Consider the following 26,681-nt stretch of genomic DNA (forward strand, 5'->3'; position numbering starts at 1 on the left):
GTATCAGGCGGCTCGGCGAAACCATTCGATCTCAGGCATGCGGAATATCCAGAAAGTTCCCATTTTTGGCATGGCGCTTTTGGCCTTCAATTGCAGAAGCGCGCAGCGTGCTCGCATGCCGTCAGCAGCACAGCAGAACAAACCGCCTTCTGCGAGCAAAATCCTGTTTATTTTTAACTCCGAGAAGACGTGCAGACGACTCTCCTTCCACTCGGTGTGGTTTTTCTGCCTTCCTCCCCTCGGCAAAGTCTCCCGGCAGTTCTGCCTCGCGGCAGATGCGGTGGCAGGAAGGCGACCGGCGGTGGCGGCCAGTGGTGGCCTCTGTCCCCATCCCTTGCAGCAGGCACCACGGGCTCCCTTCCACCTCCAGCACCAAAGAGCCCTGACTATGTCCGTCCTTTCCCAGCTGCAGGGGGGATGCAGAAGGGTCAGGGCACAGCACCAGCTCCCGGAGGAGCCGCTCACAGATCCTTCCAGCACACAGCGTGGGCGCGATGCTCACCACAGACCTGGACATCCCACCCCAGCCCCACAGAGGGAGCTGCCTCCCCAGGAGGCTTCACCCCAGGGGCAGAGCTGTGAGGGACAAGAGGCAGCGCCTGCAGCGTGCATCGCACCTGGGGGAAACAGGAGGGGAGAGGGAAGTGCTCCTCCGAGCTGCGCTTTCCAGGCAGCTCCCTCTGTGATTCTGTGATTCTGATTGTGCCCCTCGGGTTTTTGTGTGCTGCGACGCAGCCGCCTGGGGGTCTCCTGGAACGAAAGGCAGCGCCGTGTGCGAGACACAGGAAGAATTTCCGTGACTGCAACCTGTAGGGAGTAAAGGACAACGAGGCGGAACAGAGGCTAGAGGAAGGGCAGGTGAACATATGAATCACGCGGTGACGCAAGGTCCTGAGTGCACGGCTCCACCATGCACCATCCCTCGGAACCGGCTGCCACCCGAGCACAGAAATGCCCTCCTGTGGACATCTGCATGGAAGGGATTCCTCTTGCCGAGGGCAGAAGGGGCTGCCTTTCTTGCCTTTCTTTGCTTCGTGCTGCCATGCTGTGAATTTAGAAATTGGACAAGATCTATCGGGTGGGGCAGCAGTGATGACACCGAGGCAGAAGGAATTTATTTCCATTTTCAAGCACTCCACCTAGGAGAAAGCTGAGATGCAACCGTCCCCTGGCCTGAAATACTGAAGCAGCGATGGAGGCTGCCACCTGGGCATCAGCAGAGCTACAGCTGCAGAGGTGTTTGGTGTTTCCATCAAAAGGGGAACGCAGTGAAATTCGTGCAGAGCTCTGCCTGGCCTGGGGACACCCACTTCCAGAAGCACTGCGGCACCAAGAGTGGTATTGTCAAGGAAAGATGAATTTAATAATTGCATATGCAATGACTGCAACTGAACCAGCAAACTCTGACTCTCCTGGAGGAGCTGCCCTGCGAGCGCCCCAGGAAGGCTCAGCGGCATCCCAGCGAGCGGAGAGCCGGGGGTGTTACCAGCACGCATCTCAGCAGCTGAACTCTTCAAACCGTGCTAGTGACTAATGCTCTTCTCCGAGTCTTGGCCAGTGGGCAGATTCTTTCCACAGATGTCTGCCTTGCGTTTAAACAGTTGGGTTTCACTGCTGGCTTTGTCCAGGGCAGAGCTGCCTCTGCAGCAGAAGTGTTTTCTTTTACATAAACACTCGCAGTAGCAGTTGCTATTTTGTGAACTACTAATTGACTCTGTCTCCAGGAGGGAGTTACAAACGAGCTGCACTTTTTAAGAAGAGACCGAGAGAAATGGAAACAATTTGTGGGCTCGTAGTTAAAGAGACCTTGAGGTAGCAGGAACCACCCCGGAGATTTTTCCAGTTGCGGTCTCAAAGCGGGATGCACACAAATGGTAAAGGAGCTGCGACCGAGAGCAGCAGCGAGAGTAATTCAATAGGAAACTGAAGAAAGCAAAGCTCGACAGGAGCCTGCGCCCAGGAGGCAGAGGAGGGACGGGTGGGAAGCGCCAGCAGCACCAGGGCAGCTCCTGGGGCCTGGCACCGCCGGCGGTGAGCGGCGCCGGGTGCCAGCAGCAGCACGAGGGGGGAGGTGACAGCTCCACATCCCTTGGGGAAAAGCGGTCCGGAAATCCTTGGTGACACGGGCACGCTTCGGCAAGGAGGGGGCTGCAATCCTGCTGGAGAAAGTAATTTCCTCCCTGCGCCACCAAGACCGCCACACGCTGCAGTAATGACGCTCAGCTGCCTCCCCGCTTGATGGTCCAAAGGGGAAACAGCCGAGTCACAAATTAATTAGAGATGCCTAACGAGCTCCTGTGCTGACTGCAAGCAGGGAAAGCAGAGGGCAGACACCGCTGATGGAGGACGTTTCCCCTCCGACTGCCCCAGCTGAGCGTGTTACAAACCCGGGGCCTTCTCCCGTGCACACGCGGGCTCCCAGGAGCGCTGCCAAAAGCCGCGGCTCCTCGGCGGGGCGGGGGGCAACCTGCCCCAGGAAGCCGCACGCAGCGGGGTCAGCACTTTCCCAGCGAGCAAAGCCTGGGAAAACACAGGCGAGGATGTGACAGCCCACGACGATGTCTTTGAAAAGTTGTGTTTAGGTTAAGGACTGTTTCCCCTCCCAAAAGGGGAGTGGGAACGCACGGCTGCGAGGAGACGCAGTCGGCCAGAGGCAGGGCAGAGCTCTCCAGCTGAGGATGGGGTCCCTGATTTTAAAACCGAATCACTTCAGTTCTTAAAAAACTCTGTTTCCATGGGAAGAGCCGGGTTTATGCTAACCTATAATTTAAGAAATGGTTCGCAGATTTAAACCCTATTTTGCAAAATAAGAGGCTGATGGGTTTTGCAGCCTCACCAGTGTCAGAACAATGTCATGTGAAATGACAGAGATCAAGACCTTTATTAAACTGTTTGAGCTGCACAAGAAAAACAAGCCCGTGGAATAAAGTGCGGGATCATTAATTATTGCAGCACAAGGAGCACAGCTGTAATTATCTTGGTCGCCAAGAATATCTCCCTCCAGTTCTATCAGGCTTCCTGGCAATGCGTGCAAACAGGAGCCCTTGTTCTTTCTGCTCTTTTGGTAGTGATCAGAATTAGGCAGGATGTCTAGTTACAGCTGCTATTAATAAACCTACTCCTTGAAAACTTGGGGCTTAATTTCTTAGGATTCAGTGCGCCCAATAAGCTGCTGGAAAACATAATTGCCTGTGGCTGTAATTCTGAAGTAATTGTGGAAGAATTACCACGTCTGTTCTTTTCGGAGGAATCTAAATTCTCCGAAGTGAGAAGTGGCTCTGGCAGGAAAAAAAAACATCAAGTGGGCAGCCCCTTTTGCACCCTGTTCCCCAGCTCACCCTTCGCAAGCACCTCGGTGGCGCGGTGCTGCCCACGCGGGGGCTGCTCAGCACCAAAGCTCGCGCCAGGGAGGTGAGGAGGGAAACGAGCCCCAGCTGAAAGGTCTGGTTACGGTGGTTGGAAACCAAACAAGAGCAGCCAAAGGCGGGCGGGCGGGGAAAGTTCCCCTCTCTCAGCGCTTCGGAAAGCGTGGGATGGGTGAAGCCTGGGAACAAAGCCCCCAGCACCGAGCATGGCCCTGCTGGTGGGGCCGGGGTGGGAGGTGCACCTCACCGGTAACATCTCCAAGCCCTGGGAGAGCTGCGTGCTGGCACTGCCTCTTTTCTGGATGTTTTTCTGGTGCGCAGTCCTTACGGGTGCTGGGAGCGCCCGGTGCCCTGCCGAGGCTGCCTGCCCCAGAGCGCAGCTGGAGCCGAAACGCGCGCGGTGACGCCCGCCCCGCAGAGCAGATGTCCTCAGCTCCAGCTGGGAACAAACAGCTGGAACAGGCGGAGGTTTAAAACACAGCTCTGCTGCTGTACAAATATTTTGGGTAATGAAAATAAACAAAGAAAGGAGCGTGACATGGGTCCGTGTGCTACTATGCTTCCAAGGCGGAGATGGGCTGCAAGAGAGCAGAGGACCCGTGCCAGACCCCAGAGGGTGGCACGAGGCCGAAGGCTCCTCGGGAGCGGCTCCTTTCCAGGGGCATTAACGCAGCCCGCAGGATGCACCCGGCCATGCGGGACACACAGCAGATGGTGCCCTGGCAGAAAATGCTGCCCAGCCGTGGTACCTTGGGTCCTACCAGGGCAAGGAGAGCTGCAGCACCTCCCTGACACGCTGCCCCTCACTGCTGCTCCCCGGCCCGTGTCCCAGGGGCACCCGCAGCCCCTCGGGAGGCTCCGTGGTGGCAGAGCCCATGCTGCTGGGGAATCAGATGCTGTTCCAAAAGCCTGCAGAGATCCTACCAGGGTTTGTACTTTTGTTTCTTTGTCAAAACTGAAAAGCAGCGATTCTGGGAAAACAGCATCTCCAGCGAGCTAGCGACACGTCCCCAATCCAAGCACTGATGCAGTTCGAATTGCCTGTAGCGATAGCAAAGATGATTTTGTTGTGCATAGGCAAGACGAGAAGAATACGCAGTTGGTGTACGAAGCCTGTAGCTGTTATTGTAGCACATGAAAAAAGTCAGGGGATGGCTGGAACAGAATGTGCACACTGCAGAGCATAAACAGAGGCGTTGCTTTCAGCACACAGCCTCGGAAAGACACGCGCATCCCCAGGGTGCGTGCTTACATTTAACTCCAGTTACAAGGCCACTGTTTGGAATGGGAAATGTTCAAATCTGAGCATCACATTCGCAGAGACAACACAAGAGGGGTTCAGGACGAGCCGCCCAGCAGCATCATGCTCGTGCAGACCTCAGCGAGGCCGCGAGCAGCCTCCCACCCTGTGCCCCCGGAGTGGTGCCGCTGTTATGGTGCCCTAAACTGCACAGGACAAAGCCACTGCTCCTCTGTGGAGCCGTGGGGAATTGCACAGGGTGTGCATGAAGGGTGCTGCAGCACTTGCACGCCTGCTTTTGGCCAGGCAGCAGTTAGTTAACTTCTCCTGTGCATCAGGAAAATCAAGGGAATTCCAGAAGAGGAGCAATACATGAAAAACCAGGGGCTAGCGAGTGCTGTATCCCTGTCTGGCTGGAGATCTAAGAGGGAAATCAGTTCTGGGCATTACCATCAGCATTTTCTGGATGCTGCCACGGTTCTATTGCTGAGTTTACCGCTAACAATCTCTGGCCAAACACCCACGCGGAGACACATGATCCCCGCTAACCTCGCACATCCCCTGTCAGGAGGGCACCTCATGATCATTGCTCTGGTAACACCAAGTTCTCCGTGCAAAACTCTCTTCTCTTGTAGGGAAGTCACTACGAACACCCTGCTAGTGGGACACATTTCGGAGCGATGTGCAGCCCAGAGAGGAGCACTGCTTTATGCACACATCTCCAGCATCAGCGAAGATGCTCGGGACCACCTTCCTATCTGATGCCATTTTTTGCACCATCCCCATTCACAGCCAAGGGACAGCGAGCACAAACCTCCATCCGACATGGCCAATTCCTTGAGAGACCCTGAAGTAAACGGCTGCAGCACCACGAAGCAGACCCCAAAAGGGACGTGTGGGAAGAGGCGCACAGGTGTCAAGCTTGAGCTGCTTAAAGATTTTAGCATCACCAGCATGCTCTTACTGCAAGCATAAAAAAAATACAGAAAATGTCCCAGGAATAAATTGACATACTGTATTTATTGCACAAATTTCCCCTAAAATTGGGAATGGTTATTATAATACAAGTGCACATCTTGGGAAATATATACAAAAACAGAAGAGAGAACAAGTATGTACATTTTACCCAGCATTTTACAAGTACCACCATCTAAATAATTTAGAGAAAGCAAAAAAATTGTCATAAAACATCTATAATATCTCATAGGGAAAACAGAGGCAAGGTGTAAAATCCTTTCTTTGAAATATTTTTTGTTCTTAGCAGCCCAGTGTTTGCCAATTGAAACAAAAAAAAAACGTTTGCTAATTTTCGTGCCTAGTACACTTAGTTTTCAGCCAGAAAATTAAGACATGTTAATGGAGATTGATAATAGTGGAACAAAAGAAACCAAACGCATTAGTCGCCTATTCACATAAACAACTGTGATATACTTTTTAAAAGCCAACGCTACAGTCCTGTGAAAGATCCCTTTTTGTATTATTCACCGAATCGACACACGTACCACGTTGTTCACGTACCCGAGAAGTTCACTTCCAGAAAACCTCCCCAGCACACGACAGCTTCGTTCGCGTTTTCCCCACGATGGCAATAAACAAACACCGCCGGCAGCCCCGGGCACACGGCGAGGAAGCCGCATCCGTGGCCTCCTCTCCTCGGAGTGACCCAACAAATCATTGCAGTGATGGTAATGGGCTGCGTCAGGCAGAAGGCAGCAGAGGAGGATGCCACCGAGCACCAGCTCTCTTCTCAACGCCAATCTCAAGCTGTGCCAGGGCTTCTCGTGCTCAGGAGTCAAATCCGCTTCAAAGCACTACCCATGACTTGCCTACTGATGGTTACATGGAGAGCATGATGCGTCCTGTCCCAGTGCGCTGTCAGCACAACCGTGAGGTGGCAGGATGATGGTGCAGAGCTTCCCAACCAAGCCCTCAGGTTGAACACATCCGAGCACATACCACAGGCAGCAGCAGCAGCAGCCACCGGTGGCTCCAGCATCGGGACCACGGCAGCAGCACCCGGCAGCACCAAGCCCGGCGGCTCCGCCACGATGAGGTTACGGCTGCAGATGCACGAACGACGTTCAGACTCGGAACTAGTGGCTACACCATGGCAAAGAGTTAAAAATTCGGATTCTGAGCTCAATCCTATATTTCATTAAAAATGTGTTTACACAACTGGGCCCCTGCATTCTGTGCTCATTCCAAAAGCCAGATGTAACACAATTGTGTGGCGAGGAGAGGACGCTTAAAGAATAGGGGAGAAACATTTCCTTAGATCACACAATAAACACAAGTTTCTTCCCTGCAGCAGTCAGCATTAGATTTTATATACAAAAGAGTTTTAAATGACACTGCCTGTATTGAAGTCGGGTTTGCTCGCTAACGTTGACTCAGTCCTGCACGGAAATTGGTGTGGGTTTGCCCATGTAGCTCTTCCCTGGAACAGTCTTGAGTTACAGATTTTAAATATCACTGAAAAAACAGCCTGGGTGCAATCTGGCCCCAGCAAAGGAAGGAAGGAGAGTTTTGTCATTGACAGCAGCGGGGCAGGGATCTCTCCTATTGTTTTCAAGTTTATAAAATGGTTAAAATAGATTGTATGTAAAATAACTCTGCAAACAACAATAGAAGGCGTGCTATGCTATCGAAAATATGATTACAGAATGGCGTATTTGTAGAATCACTTATGCAGTTCAGTGACCAAGTGAACACGTATCTCCTACTCCTGTGGATAATCCATGAAGCTCAATATACTGAATGCAATCGATGAAAACAGAACCAAACATCAGCAACATGAATTGGCTGCTAGGACAAATAAGCAAAGAAAAGCCCATAATGAAGTGTCCAGTTAAACTGAGGTAGTAGAGCCTTTGAAAACATAATCCACCTACCACTGGATATTTACATTACTTACACCAGATTGGTTCCATCAGCTATTCTTACAACTGTTGTATATACAGTGACAAAACGGTGATGGCTGAGTAAAGGAGAAATGCTGAGAATAAAATAAACAACATTTCCTGCTGGTAATTACACGAGTGAGTAGAAAAGGGATTAGAGCCATCTGCATCGAGGGTATACTTTGTCCAAAAATAATTTTGATATTACTACTGTATGGAGTAATCAATGTTCATTTTTTTTTTGTAGAATTGTTTTAAAAAATATATCAATTAGTTACCTGAGCAATTAAGGGTAATAGTCTGTTCATTTTTTCCCCAATGCTTTGGTACAATTACTTCTAGCTCATTATTTCAATAGCTGGCTGACTGCTGTAAAAATAATATGATGTTGCAAGAACATTACAGACCGTAAAAAAGTTAGAGGTAATAGTCGTGTCGTTCTGGGGGCCCCATGGGGAAACTTCAGCCAATGTTCTTTTTTTTTTTTTCCCTAACATTTTGATTATGTTGTCAAAAAAAGCATCACTTAATATAAAGCAACATTTAAACATTATAAACATTTAATACTGGTTACGACATCCAGCCAAGAAAGAGAATCTCCACCTTTAGCTCGCCCGTTGGCCTCTCCCTGCCTCCTCCCTGTCCCCCCACTATTCCCTCTCCTCAGGAGAAAGATCATAAATAGATTTTGGAGCTGAGTGTCATTCATTAATAAGCTTTTTACAAAACAAAACAGTCCCCCTCCAACCCTTGTTCTTCCTCTGGGAAGTCTCCAGAATTTGACTACCAGGTGAAAAAGTAGAAGCTGTTTACAAATCGTTGTAGCTTGAGAATTACAGATCTGAACACGATCCTCATCGATAGAAGCCGGTCTGAAGACAGCTGCTGCCTTCTCTTGATAAGTTTATAATTGGCAATAGCATCAAATATTTCTCAAAGCAGTTCTTCCTTGCGTTCCCCAGTATAAATTACAGTTAGCCATTGTGGCAGAAACTGATAAAAAAATGCAGATCTTCAGCTTTCGCTAAAATCTTCACTTTTCCATGGTTGAAATCTTGGGCTTACTCATTTTCCTTTTTTTCCTTTCTTTATCTTTTTTTTTTTTTTTTTTTTTTTTTTTTTTCTACAAAAGACCAAGTGGGAGAGGAAAAGTCTCCAAGCGTTTGCACGATGTGCAGTCATATATGGAGATGGTGCAGCTCAGCGAGCAGGCTGTTTCGGCTGCTGCAAAGAGAAAGGATCCAGAACAAGTTGTCTTCCACTTTTGTTTCCAGGGGGAAGAGGTAAACGTCTGTGCCCTCTGGCATTTTAGAGCAGTATCTGGGCAACATACGGAGAGTGAGTGCTTGCTACAGCTGCCAGTAAAGGGAGGTCGCTGGATTCAATCCTGAAAGGAAGCAGAAGAGTCACATTTATCTGACCCAAAACACAGCTGGGCTGAAAAAGTGCCTTAGGAGCTCTGCTGCCTGCCCAAGCCCGAGTGTTTGTACTGGGGCTGGGAGTGTGCACAGCTCGGAGTGGCAGGACATCCCCCAGGTAGAATTAAAGCCAATCGTGCTCCTGTCCTAATGCAGTACTGCCGGCTGGGTTACAAACTCCAGCCACCGGGGTGTTTTAGCATCCAGCTGTGCCTGCTCAGACGGAGAGAGGTGACAGACCTGCACCGGCACCGCTGCGCTCTGCTCCTACCTGCCTCGCTTCTCACAGGGGCAACGAAGAGGTGAGGTGGCAGATGGAGGGAGGAGAACCAGCACATCCCCTCCTGCCCTCCAAGCAAGGGCAGCAGCAGCTGGGGAGCAAAGCACGGGAGCAGAGGGCCAGGCTCAACTCCTGCTGCCACCAGGGAGCCCTGGCACAGCGCTGCCGCTGCTCCCCGTCTCCAGCTCCGTGTGCCTTGCTGCTCACCCTGCTCTCCTGCACGGAGATATTCCGAGCCTTCCTACGAACACCCCGTAAATAGCTCCTCTGCCTGCGCCCCACGCCCACGGAGACATATTATGTGCCTTACATGACACGGAGGGTGCTTTCTGCCATGCAGGGAAAGTCAACCTGGAGGACTCGGGTGCCCCCCGTTGCTCAGTGCTGACTGACCAACTGAGGGACGACTCCGATAAGCTCTGGAGTGCTGAGCCCAGCTTCCTGCCCGGAGGGAAGAGAGAGAGGCTGGGGGTTCCTCGGGATCAAGCAATGGCTAAGGAGAAGCCTGCAGCCATGGGTGATTAATGCCACACCACGGTTCCAGTCCCATTTAGGAATCCATTCTCTGTGCTTAGGACAAACCCAGGCGGAGGATTTGGCACCAGGAAACCCAGGGCAGCACTGCTCTGAGGAAGTTTGTGATCGTACCCCAGCACAACACCCAGCTCTTTGACGTGAACTCTCATCTGGCCCTTGAGATATTCAGACAGCATCTTGCTCTTGAAATAGAGCTCCTGCAGCCGATCTTCCAGGTGCATAACACACTAGAAAGCAAAGAAAGACGTCGTGTCAGGGACAGCACAGCGCCGTGGACAGACTGCACACAGCCAGAACACCCCAGACTCCACGCATCTACTGCCTTCTCTCTGCCCGTGTCTAGGTGAATAATTAGTAACACATTAGCAGATATTTCTTTACTGGCAAGACTCCCACTTTTGAGCAGAAGTTTTTGATTGCTTTTTAAATCAGAATTAATGAGACAGCTGTCTTGGATACAGAGCAGGGTTTAAACAGACAGCTCAGGCAGCTACATCAGGGGATGTGCTGGCTACTAAAATTGTGGCTATGGACAACTGAACTAAGCAACCTTACAACATCTTTAACCTCTGAAGTGAAAGGATGTTTTAACAACATCACCCCCTCGATTTTTATTCATACTTACGAAGTTTGGAGACAAGTTATGCTTGTAAAGCTGCAGAGTGGAATGAAGCAGGTTAGAGACGAGGCTGGAGACTAACACTTCTTTTCCCAGCTTGTTATCGATCATCCGTCTCTGGCTACTGGCCACTTGCACCGTCCATTTGTCCGTGTCTGCAATAATGCAGACGGCTTCTGCAATCGGCTCATCCAGAACAGGGTGCTAGGAACAAAAACAGAACAGCAGACCTCTGAGAACAGCAACCGGCAAGGTCTCCTCACAAAGCATCGCTACCCTGGACAGCAGGGGCAGCATCCCAGACACTGCCTCACCTAAGGCACGGTAACGTGCTAAGGATTGTGCTCCATCCATTAAAACAGAGCTTTATTGTAAGCAAGGCATGGTCTTGGAAGGACAGTTCTTATTAAACATTTTATTCCAGGCTTGAGAGCGTGGAACTGGCTGACAGTTTTATCTTTTGGTATTTGATATAAAGAGTTCTGACTGAATGTAGGTAAAAATGAGCACGTTTAAAGCATATTTTCAAGTATATTGTTTGTATTTTAAACCTCTAAAACTGAAAGCACCAGGAACCCTACTTGCTTTTGAACACGGGTGTGTTCATGAGGTCAGCTCTCTTCCCACTTGGCACTGGTTTGCTGTGAGAGGAGGGCCAGCAGAGGGAGCACCCAGCTAAGCCTGTGCTCAGCTCAGCTCCTTCCAGCCTCCTCTTTAGGGGAGGAGCCAGGGAGGTTTTAAAAAGGGAGCTCCTGGAGCCCCAGTGCATCTCGTGGGCTTAACAAGCCCGCTCAGGACTCTCGTTTGATATCAATCTCTCCTCTCCCTACAAAGCCAGCACCCTCAGAAGCTGTGACAAGCCTGAAAGGAGCTGGTGTGCCTGCAGGACTGGGTGCTGCTGGTGGGCTCTCCGGGAGCAGCAGCAGGGTGGCCAGACGTGCACGGAAAGGGGATGTCCTGGGGGAGCACAGGGAGTTCAGCACCACTGCTGCACAATTCCATGCCTGGGAAGGGACACACAGCAGCCTCCGTGTTTAACCTTGTTCAGCAGCATTGCATCCTGTGGGCACTCGGCTCTCAGCAGGCTGCAATGTCTGCAGGACTCCAATTTCTCCGCGGCTCAGCACAGAGATCCATCTTGCCCAGGCCACAAGCCTCTCGGGCTTATTTAAGTTTTTGTGCTCCAGATTTGCAGGGAAATAACAACATTTTTGAGATACATTAATTGAGAAACGAGAAAAAAAAATGGTGATCTGGGAGTGGAGACACCTGAAGAGAGCTGTGACTGTAAGCATTTCCCCTTCCTGCAGATCTGTGGGTTTGAAAACATTTACCTTTCCTACTGCGACAAACACATTTACCAAATATAGCTTAATTACCTGCACAGCATGAGACAAATCTGACACCAAACAGTGCCTCAGCTTTTCATCACTTCCTATTCCTTGCAAAACAAAGTCTGGGACGTACGACGAACAGTAGCCACCTAGTAAGGATCTTCCAAAATTGGCGATACTGGGCTGGACAGAGTTCACTTCAACTAATTTTGACCTGCAAGGAAGGCATATCAGGGAGATGTACAATCGTATATACCAAATTCAGCTTTCAAAGAGGTTGCACTCGCACGTTTATCATATCTACTTTAACTTCCATTCAAGCACTTTTAAAAAAGAAACATTTTAAAGTCAGCTTTTGCAGTCAGCCGTTGCGGAAGAAAAGGATAGGAGCCAAGATCACAAAGCACAATTAATATTTTTTTCCAGACCACTGATCTCTCCGTATTCTTTTACAACCAGCAAGCTCAAGAGACACTTTTCCAACCACTGATGCCAAGTTAGCCTGCATTCCTCCCAACATGTGACATAAGAGGCTGCATCTTTTTTGGTCTCTGTTACTGCTGAATAGCACTTACCCGGGAAAAGGAATCTCATATTCTTCTGCCCAATCTTCCTGCTCTCCTCCGTAATAGTTACTGCTTGGCCTGGTTAGATCATGACCAGCATCCTCACTTTCACTGTCACCCAGGGCACTATCCGAGCTCTCATTTCTTGGAATGTCCCAATCAATTCCCGGGGCGACCTTTTTCTCTGTGTTTTCTCTGTCCCCATGGGGGACACGAATAGAGATTTTCTCTCTTTGGTCCTGCTCAGCAAAGCAGATTTTGTATGTCTCCTGCTGAACGGAGTCCATAAATTTACAAAATTCGCTAGGTGGTTTGCTAGTCTTTGTACACAGGTTTTTAGAAAACTCTAAACTACTGTTGTGAGCGAGAAGGTCCGTAGCTGCTTGCCCTGGAATATCATCAATAGTCCGGGTTTCAATTGAACTGTCATCAGTAAAATATTCATCAAACAGACTCATGCTCTCAGCGTTGTACGGGTTTGGATTCCAGCTCTGATGCTCGTTAGCAACTTGAGGAAAGGGTTCAGTTGTCCCACAGTCTCTATTTTGGTCCTCACCAGTTTGTTTAGCTTCACAGTTCTGATCAGCAGACACTCCTCCTTCCTCCGCTGCTGGCGGGCTGTGATGCCTCGCAATTTGTTCCACTACTGCCTGACTTCTGAGCTCGATGTCTGAATCAGGTGACATGGAGTCTCCGATGAGGAAAGTCACCTTTGTCTGAGCTTCAGCAGCACTGCAAGGAAACGTATCGCAGAAGAGCTTATCCGGAGGCTTCTTTTCCACAGCTATACCAGGTGACCTTGTTGCACTGACTGCCTGGTTGCCCGATTCCAGCGGGTCTTCATCCCTCCACACGTTTGCTGCTGGCTCCAAACCAGATTCTGTCGATACACGTTTTTCTGGTGAAGCCGCCCCTGCGCACACCACGCTCTCCAGGCTGGTGTCCAGGCAGGTTCTTGGTGGCTTAACATCAGCAGCATCTTCCTGGCAATCATCAGGAACAATAGTTCTGCTCTCGTCTGAAGACGTTTCCAGCTCTACCTTAGGAGTGTTTTGCGTGTCCTCTCTCTCTTGCTGTGAAACACCTTCTATGTTTTGTGCGAGGGAAATGGGACATTTGCAATATTTACAGCTACAGTTGGGAGTTCTCGTTTCTTCAGACTCCCTCGGCAGCAAGTTGCCCCTGTTCTTGTGCATTGTGACAAGCACGTACTCGGATTCTTCTACTTCTCCTTTCTCCAGCGTGGTCGTTATAACAGTTCCAGGCATGACTATGGCTTCATCTTCCCCATTTTCTAGAAGATGTGTCTCCTGAAGTTCTGAGCATCTGATGAAGTAAGTGAGGAAATAAAGCAATCTCTGTACCAGGTCATGCCTTTTGCCAACCACAACTGTTTTTGCTAATCTCACAGGTGATCCGATAGCCCCATACAAGTCACCTAGAACAGGAAATAAAACAGACAAATGTTTTGCATCTTTAAAACAAATGATTCCTCTAACGGACAACTGTTGTCCATCTTTCAAAGGCCAAGCCCACAGCAGAAAAACACTGAATCAGAAGAGGACAGCTATAACAGTATTTTGGTTTTAATACAGAGAATTCTAACTAGGCTGCTGGTATGGTATGTAAGGTGACACGCTGGTAGGGAGACATCTGATCTCATCTATTAGGGAGCATTTGCACCACCTAACTTCGGTGCCTGGCTCTGGAGGCTGGTCTCCCAGGTTCCTTATATAGCTAGGGAAGAGAGGAGGCATCTGCTCTGAATTACCCTGGATAGTCTGGAAACTGGGCTGAACTTTTCCCTACCAAAAGAAAGCTGTCAGTAGACACAACTCTATGCCAAGAATGAAGGCAAAAAGTGTCAGTGGCAGGTGCCCAGCTGAAGCTGCCTTCTTTCCCTTCCCCTTGAGCCCTCCGATGGGTCATAAGGGTTTTTTGACAGCTTGGAAGACCGGGCTCCAGGTTCACCTTTGCCTGTTGTACTGACAGTATGGCCACTTTGAGGATGAATTTCTTTGATTTGTTCTTTCTAGAATCAGGCTTATTAATAGCAGCATCCCAAAATACCAAAACGGAGTTTCTTTATAGAGAAAGGAGAAGAGAAGGACCAGGATCCTCCATCATCACCAGGGCAGGTGACCTTAAGAGACCTGGCTTAGACGACTAAAGAGGGCTTTACTTTTTGGGTGACATTTTATAGTTGCTAGTGCAAAAAAATAATACAGCATGTATAAAAAAATACAGTGAATACCTCTGAGCCTGAAATACACGCTTTTGTTTTGAGTGGGAAACCAAAAAGTTTGAATGTGTTGGGGGAAAGGAAGCAAGGATCCATAAAATCACCCCGCTCGTTCCCACTTACACCGCGCTGTTACATGGTTTAGATGTTTGCCACGTACCGAGCTGTGCCCACAGCGGGTTGTAGGGGTGAGTTTTGGCCAGCATGTCCACGCTCTGGGAAGAATGCTTTTCCAGGAAGATTCGTATAGGCGGCTGGCCGTTCGGCATGACCGTAGGGACCCAGGCCAGGTGGTTAGTCAGGACTGCAGTCAGTAAGGCTGGTAAGAACCTGAAAGAAAGATGTTCGACAGCATGTTTTCCAGGTGAACACTCAGCGTGTTAAACTGACAGCACTTCCATGGTCTGCGTGGATCCTGGATGGCAGAAACAGCCTAACGAAGGCAGAGGACTGACCTTTGGTCCTCTCCCACACCTGCAGAGCTCTTTTTTAGAACACACATCTGAAGAAAAATGAAATAGTTCAGACTTGTGGCAACCCAGTTCCTCTCTTTGGCAATAATTATGAGACTTCCTATTTTGAAAGCTCTGTGTTGTAAAACACCTCAAAACCGACTTCTGCTGTTCGCTGAAGAAGACGGTGGCACTCTGTGGCCTCTGACATGACCGCTCCAAGCTGCAGGTCCCACATCCGTAAGGTCTGGGACTGTTAATGAGGAGGAAGGCTGTGATATTTGCTGTCATACCTGTACTGTAGCTAGGTACTGTGTTGTTTCATAAAACTGTGATGCAATTTAAGCACGTATGGCTGCTCCTTTTCAGAACTACCACCCCCCAAGTTCTGTAACACCATCAGGAAAAGAAAGATAGCTCAGCCTGAAAGGCTCTGTCCTTAACCAGATTAATCAGTTTTCACCAGCTAGACAAAAAAACTTTCTAAAAAGTGTTAATTATCTGATTTTCTGTACGGTAGAGCACAGTTTCTGCTGCCAAGGAGGACAGGACAGCCTTTCCCTTCCAGGCCCCCTTCCCTGCAGGACGAGCATGTGGCAGCTCAGCCCAAGATCCTCCCGCGCACCGACAGATGGTGCTGGCGGCTGCTGCAGCAGCTCCAGTGCCCAGGGAGGAAAACAGACAAACTTCACTGAGCCTCAAAATAACGCTGCTTGAATATTTTACAACTATCAGAATCCCTACAGCTTAAATTTAGCCCTGTTTCCTGAGCAGAGGCAGCCAGAAGAGGAAAGCAGACTTAAAACCAGATTGCAAAGGACTTGGGCTTGATTACAGGGCTTGATTTTCCTCTGGCCTCCATCAGTGTGAATCTTGCTATATTGAAAATAAACCAAACAAGCCCAAACAAATGGCCATTTAATTGTAAATAAGAAGCACAGAGCTCAGAGTGACAGGGACTCAAAGAGGCTAATCCTGGGGAAAAGCTTCCAGTGCAGTGGGAACTTGTTTTAGGAAGGTGCATTTGAACCCCCTCACAAATCCCTACACTTTCTCCCTCACACACTGCCCACTGACTGTGTCCTCCCCGTCTGGGGGAGGGAAAAGATGACAAAATTACCCCTGGGTGGCGAAGCTGAAGGCCGTGAGGAGCAGCGGGTGCCACCTCCCCTGCAGCTGCGCCTTCCCCACCGCACACCAGCACGTTCCCCTGAGCTAACAGCTGGGCTCTCTGCTCATCCCCACTCAGCTCCACATGTTTGTGCTCGTTTTAGGATTTTCAGTAGAGCCAAACACTTGAAAAACTTCCCCAATTCATGCCCTGGGGAAAAAGGATGAACTGTTGACAAAAGAGTAAATTTATCAGATTCTGCTGAGTTTACTGAGAGCATTCTCTCTCTCAGTTTTTAACAACTGCTCAGGGCTTTGTCCAGAGGGCAGAGAGGTGAATGCTAGCGAAGCAAACTATTTCTTTAGGGACATTTTACAGAAGTCAGGTTTAATAGCAATTTGCGGTCAGACAGCACTCCACACGTGGCTCTCTTTCTGAATGTCTAACCTTGCTCATCATATGATAACCGATTTTGAAAGGTAGATGAATGCATTTCACAAGGTATGTTCATCCCCTTCCAGACATACACACCCATCACGCGCTTCCTATGGACGCGTTTCAAATGTTTAGCCTTTACCAGGATTTAGAGGATTATGGAAGGAGGCATTTCATGGGGATACTTGCTTACTACACTTCTGTTTAAAAACTAAAGCATTTATGGATGGCCTTTTGGTTCTTTCTCACTTACTACCAAGATTTAAAAATTGATTTTAAAATTGTTTTTTTTTTTTAAAAAAGACATAAACACGTATACATGTAAAAACTGAAATCCACCATACTGGTTTTTAGCAGCGTTTTCCATCAAGAAAGTGAATTCCTTCATGAAGCGATGGCACAGCTGGTTCTTCTCCGGTGTCCCCGACATCATAGTAAGCCAGACGGGCTCCCCGATCCGCGGCATCGTGTAGAGGTTGCAAATGGTCGTTCTAGGAAAAAAAGAATAAATCTGGAATTAAACCAAACAACGAAAGGCAGAGACGGAGATGGACGGAGATGAATGAGTTTTTGTTGTGGTTGCTTCCCTGCTTTCACTACGTTTCATTCAAAACACAGAACTCCTCCATAGCTGGTTTGTGACTAGTGTGAATTTATGTGCATCTGCTTTATAAAAATGCCTTATAAATGCTTTAAAAAAACTCCCCCCCTGCTTTAACAACCGGTGCATCTCCACCCCAAACCTACCAACGTGTGGCTTTGCAGGGAAGGGGCCCAGGTCCCTGCTTTAACTACAAACATATCAGTTACCCCACGGCTTCAAGGATTTTGCACCTACCCACATCCTTTTTGACTTCACAGAGACCAGTAAACACATGGTTAAAACGCTGCCTTTGCAGATTAAAACCCCTCAGATCACTGCCAAACTCCTGATCTAAACCAAACGATGGCTTTGCTCTGAGCACAACGCCTGTGTTACGACACTACATTTCCATCACACTAACAACATAAGCCTTAAAAAAAAAAAAAGAAAAAAAGAAAAAGAAAATCCAACAAAGGAAATGGCTGATCGATTCAGGTGTCTGCCCACCTCAGGTACTGCTTTTTCTAGAAGAGAGACTTTTGTGTTACAAGACACGGATTTACGTCTAGGAACGCCCCTGGTTTATACAGATCCTCCTTGGACACGCTGGCCTGAAATTCACAGACACTTCCAGAACTGAGGCAATGGCTGAGCACGGCAGGCAGGCAAACGCTCTCGAGCAGCAGCTGCCAAACCTTCGGTGGCTGAGAGTTTAAAGTGAAAGCCTGCAGGAAGCAGAGCCCCATGTGTGCTTGTGCACCGAGGCTGCAGCAGGACGGGACGGGGCGAGGAGGGCAGGTGGGAGAGAGGGGCTGGGCCCCTCTCTGCCTTAATTTTTTTAAGCATTTTTCATTAAAAACAACATCCATGCTACGTGCTGACAGCAGCCAAAATCAGCCCAGTCTTCCTTACAAGCCGGATTTTCTGACAGCTTCCCACTGGAGCAGGAGGAGAGGCAGGGACACCCCGGGGCTGGCTGGGGAGGGGGAAGCCGAGGCCAGGGTCGCATCCAGCAGCCCCCCAGCACCCGGCTCAGCATCGGGCACAGGCTGGGAACACACAGCCTTGGTAGCAGAGAGCTGGGGCTGGAGGTGGGATTATTGAGAGAAAGCTTTCTGTTCACAGCCCATTAACTGGAGCGGAGGCTAAGGAGGCCCTAACAAAGGGAGAAACCCCCCAAGACCGGGAATTTCGGAGCTGGATGAGTTTCAAAGCCCAAGCCAAGTATCAAAATGTACAGCGCAGACGCAGCTGACCAGAGAAGCTGAAGATAAATGAACCAACTCAACCTAAAATAAAGCTGGTTTCTGCTTCCTATGCAAACTAACCGCGCCGAGCCTCTTGCAGCAGCTCCGCTGTTTGGAAAAAAGAAACTACTTCTAAACTAAACCCACCGTATTAAAATATTTGTTTTCGTTGAAAAGATAGACCGGGTCTTGTGATTCGTTATTTACTATTCTGGTAACCCTGGCTGCATCTGCAGCTGATAGTGTTTCCTCAGCGCGAGATCAGATTGCACTGGCGGGCGGCCAGCAGGCATGTGACTGCAGCGCAGGGAACCCTCGCTGCCGAGCAGCCTCGGCACACACCAAGGGCAAGGATTAATGCCTCCCAGCTCCGCGAGCAGGCGGGGAAACGCTCTCCTTCGGCTGCTAAAAAAAAAAAAAAAAAAGGAAAGAAAAAAAAAAAAACAACAATAACAAACCAAAAGGAAAAATACCAAAAACCAGAATGATAAAAAAAGATAATAAAATTAAAAAACACACTGCAGGAAGCTAACCAGATTAAAACCCACTAGGAATTAAAGCTGAAGTTGACCCCTCCCGACCATCTGCAGCAGCAGCCCCCTCCCCTCGCCGTGCTCCAGCACCCTGTCCCCGTGCACACAGCAGACCCTGCTCTCATCGAGCTGCTGTGCATTCAAAATGGTTGAAATTTGGGAATGTTTCTTGGAGGCTGAACCCAGCACGGGCAGGAGCGAGGGCTGGTGGTGTGCAGGGGCTGGGGGGCTCCTCAGGAAGCACCTCTACACCTTGCACAGCTCAGCACCAACCAGCCGAATGAAAACAAGACCTGAACAACCTCCTCCCGGCAGCCCCCTGGGGTTTTGCCTGCCCCGCGGGTGCAGATGGCTGGGAGGAGAGCGGCACAGCCCAGCCCAGCCCTGCTGCCAGGCACGGGGCTGCTGCACTCAGCTTCCTGCTGCTGCGGGACGGATCTGCTGGTGCTGTAGGGCCCACGAGGCAGGAGCTGCTGGACAAGGGGCTGGGGGCTCTCTGCAGCTCCCCGTCCCCACCAGCACAGCGCTGCTGCCCCCGGCGTGGTGCTGAGAGCTGCTCTGCTGCCCACCAGCTGCAATGTCACGACAAAGCCAAGCATCTCTTTGGGTACTGCTTCCAAAGTGAAAACACAACAGTGGTTTGTAACATAGACCAGCTGTGAATTTGCTCCCGACCCTCCTGCCCTCGATCTTTCCCCCTCCTTTTTTTCTCCCCTTGAAAATAAGCTGCTTAAAAGTTACTGGCATAAAACAGGATCAAACGTGGCTGCCAGAAAGTGGAGAAAGGTGTTTCCCTAGGCCTGTGTTCAGGGCTTCCTTGCCAGTCTGCGTCTCTGCCACGCAGGTATGAGCCAGCTGCATGCGCAGGGTTGTTGGTGTGCGGCACTGGCCTCGGGGACCGGGGGAGTCGCAATGTTTATTTCAGAAGTCATGTGTCTGCACATCTGACATCCAACGAGTTTTAAGCCTTTAAGTCAAGTGTTAATAGCTAAATCCATCGCTGCTTTACAGAGTGAGAAGTGTTGCAAAACGACTCATGGCGCAAGGGTGGGCCTGGGGCTGGGCACCGCGCTGATGGCAGACGTGGCGATAGCATCGGTTTGTGGAAGCAGTCTAAGCCTTTCAGGGAAAGCAGCTGTGTTTTCCTTTTTCCTTTGAAATTCCATTTAAAAAAAAAAAAAAGTCCTCCTTCCAAAGGGAAAAAAAAAAAAGAACACCTGCAAGGAGTTAAAGCAGCACGGGATTATGTTTTAGAAACACCAGCCCACTGCAGTCAGCGCCCTTCTTCCCTCCAGCGGAATTTGCTTAAGAGGGTAGAAATCAACACAAGTCTCAGGTTCACCAAAGGACTCGAGCTCCTGACTTCCCCGTGACTTCAGTGGGAACGCAGACGCCTAAAGAGATAATAGTGGCCTAAATGGGTTTGCTGAACCCATGCCAAAACAACTTTGCATCGAGCCTCTGGTATTTAAATACGCCTTTTTTTCTTACTATAGGCATATTGCTCTGCTTTGAAAGGCTCCTGCACGGTACAGGAAGGCTTTCCTTACGGTACAGAAAGGTTTTCCTATCATCACAAGACTTTCCTTTTGGTGAGCAGCCTGCAGTGCAGGGCTCGGGGCCGTGCCAGCCTGCAGGACCAGCCGGGGGCACGGGCTAGCGCTGCGTCAAAAAACGCAATCACCCAAGTCTGCCGCCCCGGGAAAACCATTTATACAAAATTAAACTGGGTTTAATTTACCTCGCTATGCTATTAAAGAGTAATATTTGTATCGCCATGGAAACCTCTGCACCAAGTGGCAGTTACACGCGTGCTCCCGGCGCGGGTTACGCAACAGCCGGGTCATGCGCGGGACCGCATCCTACAACGCTCGGCGAGACGAGACGAGACAGCCGACCCTGGAGGGGATGGATGGGACAGGACACGGGACGTTACCTCCCTGCCCTGCAGGGCACAACCCCGTGAACCTCCCTTCGAGGAGGAAAAAGCCAGCACAGTGTTTTCAGGCTCATTTTTCCTGCTTTTGACTCTGGACACAGAGCCCCTCTCCACCGCCCCGAGAGCGTTTAGCTGGGGAGGAAAAGAAGGGACAAAGTCCACCGAATGTATCTGCGGGGGGGGAACGATCTGGGGGAAGTTTTGGGAAAACAGCTGGGCAGATGGTGTTATCAGGGGATGGGAATGCAAAGAAATTGCTCGGGGTGAGAAGGGGGAGGAGAGGAAGAGGGGGAGCAGAGAAGCCTGTGGCTGCTCAGAGTTGCTTAACCCGTCCCAGGCCCCCTGGGCAGAGTCTGCGGCTCTCAAAAGTTTCGTGCTCCCTCAGCTCCAGTTCTTGGCACAGCTCATCCCATCCTGTTCTTGCTGCGGGCCCACGTGCTCTCTGCCTTGCCTCCTGTCCCTGCCGAACACATCCTGTGCCCTCCCTCGACACTTCCCTGGGGAGAGGTTCTAAAAATAAAATAAAAAATACTGTGCCTTCCTCCTGCAACACCACCTAGTTCATGGCATCCAGGTAGCACGCAGAACTACAGAAAAATAGGTGAGAATGTTAAGTAAAATGCATCCTGATGACAATTTTCTTTGTAAAGCATCAGAGCCTTGTCTTGTGTAATGTCTTTAAGAAGTAGCTCGATGCTGGTTGTAAAAGGAAGCACGCTGCCACTCCCATCTGAGAGGAGATGAATCACTTGAAACAGACGGATTTCATTTTATTTCCCTCCCCATTACTTAAACTCTGGAAAGAACACACGGTTAAATGCCAGGGATGTGCTTATCTGCGTTACTTTGTATAGTAACTGCTGAACAGAGACTCTCTGCAGGTACTGATAGCAAGAGATTACAGCAGTGCATTTTTCTGTGTGAAGACGATAGTCCTCCTTCTTCATAGCTGGTTATCTGAAACTCATTTAGAGCAAAACTTCGAGCAGGGTAAAGGTCTTGTTTTGTTCATACATCAAGAAAATACCAACTAGAGGAGGATTTCCCTAACGTGGGCTTGCAGTTCTTATCCCCCTCTCACTGGGTCTCAGTTTAAGAGGTGGCTGGGGGCTTCGTTACCACCTAACGCACAGAAAACCTTGGTCATTTACACCCTGCTCACGCTCAACCCTTATGGATACAAGCACTTGACCAAATCTAAAACCACAAACAGAATAGACTGGCTTGCTATCACCAATACATTTATGGCACTTAAGTTTAACAGAAGACATTGGACATCGTACTTTTCTAGGTGTCAAGAGCATTTTCCTTTTCAGATAAGAACTCTAAGGGCTGAAAAATCCTGCACTGCGGAGGAGGCCCTTCTAAACCACTTCAGTGCTTTTGAAGAAACAGGCGTAAAAGACACAAGACAAACTGCTCACCTGAATTCATTCAGGGCATCAACAATTCTGTTATACGCCAAACTCCGCTGACTGGCATCAGCTGATCTACGACTCATTTTCATAGCCTTGAAAACAATCATTAAACAGATAAGTAACACCAGACATAGTTATAGAAGCACAGAAAATGGAAAACAAAGTCATGTGTTTGACTTTATCTTTCATGGAACCAGTCATGCAAATAATTTTCTTTTTTAAGTGATAAAATGATGGTACAAGTGCCAACTTTCATATCTGAGGGAAGATAGGTGAGGCACATGCATTTGCAGCCTCTGATTCTTCAGTGCTTTTCATCATTCAAGGCATAAAAGAGGTCAAAGTTTTTATTGCAGTGGTGAAGTAACCACTAAGTATTTCCTAGAAGAGAGATTTGAAGCAAATCTAACCACATGTTTGAAAGTTTCCTACACATCAGAATCAGGGGCTTAAAACAAAAGGGGAAATAAAAAAACATAGGGAAAGTGAGAACTTGATATTTATTTACAATCTGGAATATCCTAGAGATAGGCTCTTATCCTGCATCCACAATGTTCAGATATAGCTGAAGCAGGGAGGCAAAGGTGGCCTTAAAAGCACCTTTCCCAATGGCTGATCCTGGGCTTGCTGGGAACCAACGCAGCCTACTGACTGTTGTAGCTTTCAGCAATCCCTGCAGCACAATGCAACATGTCCTGTCCTCACCCCAAGCTTTGCTTCTGCTCGCAATAAGAAACATCAAAGATGTTGTGGAGCAAAGTTCCTTTCTGGTGCAGTTCCAATAGCAGGCAGCAAATTGATCCCTCTTTTGTAAACCAGTAACAAGAGTCAGAAATTAAATCTGAAAGGGCTGAGGGGGAACGTATAGCAACACAAGTGCAAGAATCAAGAGAGATTGCATTTACCTGTTCTATTGCACTCTTCAGTTTGTTCATGTGACTCTCAAAGAGTGGAAAATGTGAAAAGAAGAATTCATTAAATTTGTTGTTCTCATCTTCATCTCTTGAGAGTGAAAAAATAACTCCAATTGCTATCTTTTTCTTCCTAACAATTCCTGGGCTAGGACCAGAGCTGTCATCTGACAAGTTAAAGCTTTCATCCATGGACCTTGAAGCATAGAAAAAATAGAAAGTTAATGTAATCCACTGTTTAAAGTTGTACCTTGGTTTCCTGTGCAATTAAATTCTAGAACATTTAACTTCAATGAACACCATTTGTTTGCACGTGTTGTCAAAGCAGTAACACCCTTCAATAGCACCCATTTTACAATTCTTTAAAAGCAATCATTAATTAATCCTGCAATCACAAAATCTGGAACCAGGTTCAAAGCATTTGTGGGATTAGAATATGGCATCCTACTTCTCCCTTACCTCTGCCAAGAATTTGAGTAGGATTTTAGGGCTTCTCATCCTCAAAAGTACAGCCTACAGGTTTATGTTTTGCTAAAGGTTTTCCCGTTAGTGCAAAACAGTGACTGGCATGAAGAAAATGGACACTGAAAAGATCATGTATTGAACTGCAGCCTGACTTACACCTTTGTAAATACCTCATGGAAGCAACAGCAAGAAGAGGTGTACATATGCAAGAGCAGAATCAAGCTGACAATGGTGGGAAATTATGGGAAGCAACCCGCAGTATCACTCCCAGCTCACCATCGAGGGAAGACCCCGTTCTCCAAGCTGGTGGTCTGACTGCGACGCCACCGCCGCTGGTAGCTGCTGGCACAGCTCTTGTTAAACGAAGAGCCCGGAGATGGAAATGGAGTGATGAGCAGACTGCTCAGAGACGCTGCAATAACAAGGGCAGTAAATAAAAATCTCTCCAGGAGAAAGAATATTTGGAAAATAATACCAGCAACTTAACTATGACCCTGAACATAAACTGGTGTTGCTCATGAAGAGCTTTCTCTTTTGCTTATCAATGCTTCTTATCTAAAAACAACCGGTTTATAACAACATTAACAAGCTGTACAAGCACTACAAGGGTGGGACAGTCCTGCAGTTGTATATAATAGCCAACTTACAGGCTGCACCTTGCTCATCAACCCCAAGCAGCGGGAAATAAATTCTTTGTAGATAGGAGTAACATTAATCACATCTTTTAAAGGTCTTTCCACCCCCAGTGCCCAATACCCTGAATGAGGGAGGGAGGGAGGGGTTCTTTGAAGGCAAACTCATGTTTTAGCACCAGTACCCTCCTCAATTTGGTAAAGACATAACAAGTGTTGTATAGAAATACTGCAAACTCGTTTCAATATTTAATCTGGCTTGTTTATTTGCAGTATGCTTTAATTAAACCGCACTGCTGTTCAGATTAGCTCTGTGACGTTCCTAATGGAATACCCTGGATGCCTAAGGTATTCGTCCATACGTATTATGTACACATTAAAGCTTATATATAACAAAAAAGAATGGTCACATTTCAGGAAGGCTATTTGATGATGTCTAGATGTCTCAGTAACAAGACAGATGACTACCTAGTCAATAGTACTTAATATTTTCAGAGTCTATAGGGTTAATGCACAGAACTGACATTACCAGATCTCGCTATACCACTGTCTCTGTCCTCATTCTGCTCCCTCCCAGGCATATCCATAGGGTTGCTGTGAACTGTAAAACAAGGAGCACCAATTAGCAGGGGAATATACAGTTCCTTTCTTGTTTGCAGATCTCCGTGTAATTATTGAAACAAAAACATGCTCATTAATTCAGATCAACAGCACTGCACAAGGCCATCACCAAGAAAGGCTGCTTAGCTGAACAAGCCAAGGCACTTATTTGAAAAGCTCACGTGTAATTTTCTGCAGTCCATACACCTACTTCAGTACAAACTGAACCAGGCTCACTTTCACTATTTCTTTACATGGGTATTTTTTGATAAAATTTTAGTCTACCAAAAGGATGTTAGCCACATAGGTAATATTCAGTGTATACGCCAAAAAAAACCCCACACAAACCAGTATCAACAAGATTTCATTCATATACTGGCCTTCTCAGCTCCTATGTATATAATTTTAAAAGGATTTTACAATGATGTCTTGAAGAAAATAAATACTTTGAAATTGTGAGCAGTGTATTGGCTGTTCAGCTAAGCCATAAGCCATCCAGATTCACAATCTGCATATGCAGAAGATCAAAAGTGTATCAGGCTTAACAGACTAAAACGTGATGTATTTTACAAATGTGCCTGTGAAATAGAAGCTACTCAGCCATGGAAATAAGACCCAGACACTAAAAGCAAGAAAAATCCATTTTGTATCAAGCTAGGTTACTTTTAGATTTTAGTTGGTTTGAAACAAGTCCAGATCAAAATAGCTTGACGCTATTGCGAAATATTATTTCTAGAAAGATGAAATCCTGTATTAAATCTGTGTAAGTTTTTCAAACAAAACGAAGCAAAAAAGCAACCAAGCAGTCCCCAAAGAGGACTATTTAAATTCCTGCTGTCCTCTGGGGATTTAAAGCATGTACCCAAACAGATAAGAGAGCAGAAATCACTGTCCCTTTTTGTATTAAATAAATAATAATCTTATTTCCAGGGCTGCACTACAAATCCACGTTTTGTCACCCCAGCTAGACTAGCCACACAGCACAGCACACAGCAAACTGCAAACCTGCAAAGAAAGAGGCGCTCCGGATCAGGCGGAGCGGACCTTGTTCAGAGAATGCCCGCCTAGGGCTGCAAAGCTGTGAAAGACCTACATGGCAAAACGTAAAATACACATGAAAGAATGAGGTTAGTAAAGCAGAACAGTCTGTAGGGAGGGGGCCAAGGGCAGGGAGAAGATATAAGCCAACATAAATGCAGACTAACGTACGCAGGAAAATAGCTCTTACACTTAACAAGAACGTTGAGTCAAGGAGTATGGCTTATAGCTGAAATCCACAGTACGTATAGAATAAAAATAATAGAGCCAGCTTTACACCGTCTCCCATATAAGGATGGGCTTCTGTCCACGGGCTTTTATTTATTTTATTTTTCTCTGTTGAAAATGATTAATTCATGCAGGCTCGAAGCCGAACTTGATCACAAACAGGAGATTCATCTCGGAGCACAATGTTTGTTTTAACATCCACACTGGGGGGGTGTCTGAGGAACGCCGTCGCTGAAGGCGATGGGGGAGGAAGGGAGGGAAGGCAGGAATAATTCGTCTTGGTGGAACCAAGAGAAAATTACAGGCCGAAGTAGCTGTTCTGAGAAGTACATCGGGGTAGTGAAATCGTATAGAAAATAAAACGTTAGCAGCCCTAGCGGTTTGGATTAAAAGTAACACGGGGGCATAGATCTACAAGGGGCAGAGTGTATTTACTGGACACAGAGCTGGAAAAAATAAACGGGTAGTTTTAATGAGTTAATTGCCAGTCCCTCTCCCAGATTCGAAGCTCCTGCTCCAAGTTTACTGACTGCAGAAAACGTGAAGGCTGCAGTGCCACAAAGCTCCCTTCCGTCCTCCTGGGTCTTC

The 26,681-nt window shown here is 48.1% G+C and overlaps 1 protein-coding gene across 2 annotated transcripts in view; it reads right to left on the reverse strand.

Moving 5' to 3' along the window:
- Positions 1-5,606: 5,606 nt before the first annotated feature.
- FNIP1 (folliculin interacting protein 1) overlaps positions 5,607-26,681 on the reverse strand; it is a 64,725-nt gene continuing 43,650 nt past the window's right edge. For both annotated transcript variants that reach the window (XM_084295301.1, XM_084295302.1), the window contains exons 7-18: positions 25,833-25,916; positions 24,757-24,828; positions 23,872-24,007; positions 23,125-23,326; positions 22,226-22,311; positions 16,844-16,990; positions 14,662-14,831; positions 12,269-13,697; positions 11,739-11,907; positions 10,366-10,563; positions 9,852-9,967; positions 5,607-8,892 (exon numbers count right to left, since the gene is read on the reverse strand). In XM_084295301.1, the coding sequence (XP_084151427.1) occupies positions 8,814-8,892; positions 9,852-9,967; positions 10,366-10,563; positions 11,739-11,907; positions 12,269-13,697; positions 14,662-14,831; positions 16,844-16,990; positions 22,226-22,311; positions 23,125-23,326; positions 23,872-24,007; positions 24,757-24,828; positions 25,833-25,916 (2,888 nt within the window). In that variant the 3' untranslated portion in view covers positions 5,607-8,813. The remainder of the gene's footprint in view (positions 8,893-9,851; positions 9,968-10,365; positions 10,564-11,738; positions 11,908-12,268; positions 13,698-14,661; positions 14,832-16,843; positions 16,991-22,225; positions 22,312-23,124; positions 23,327-23,871; positions 24,008-24,756; positions 24,829-25,832; positions 25,917-26,681) is intronic.

This window comes from Netta rufina, assembly GCF_964035555.1.
Source record: "Netta rufina genome assembly, chromosome: 14".
In the NCBI taxonomy this organism is placed as follows: Eukaryota; Metazoa; Chordata; class Aves; order Anseriformes; family Anatidae; genus Netta; species Netta rufina.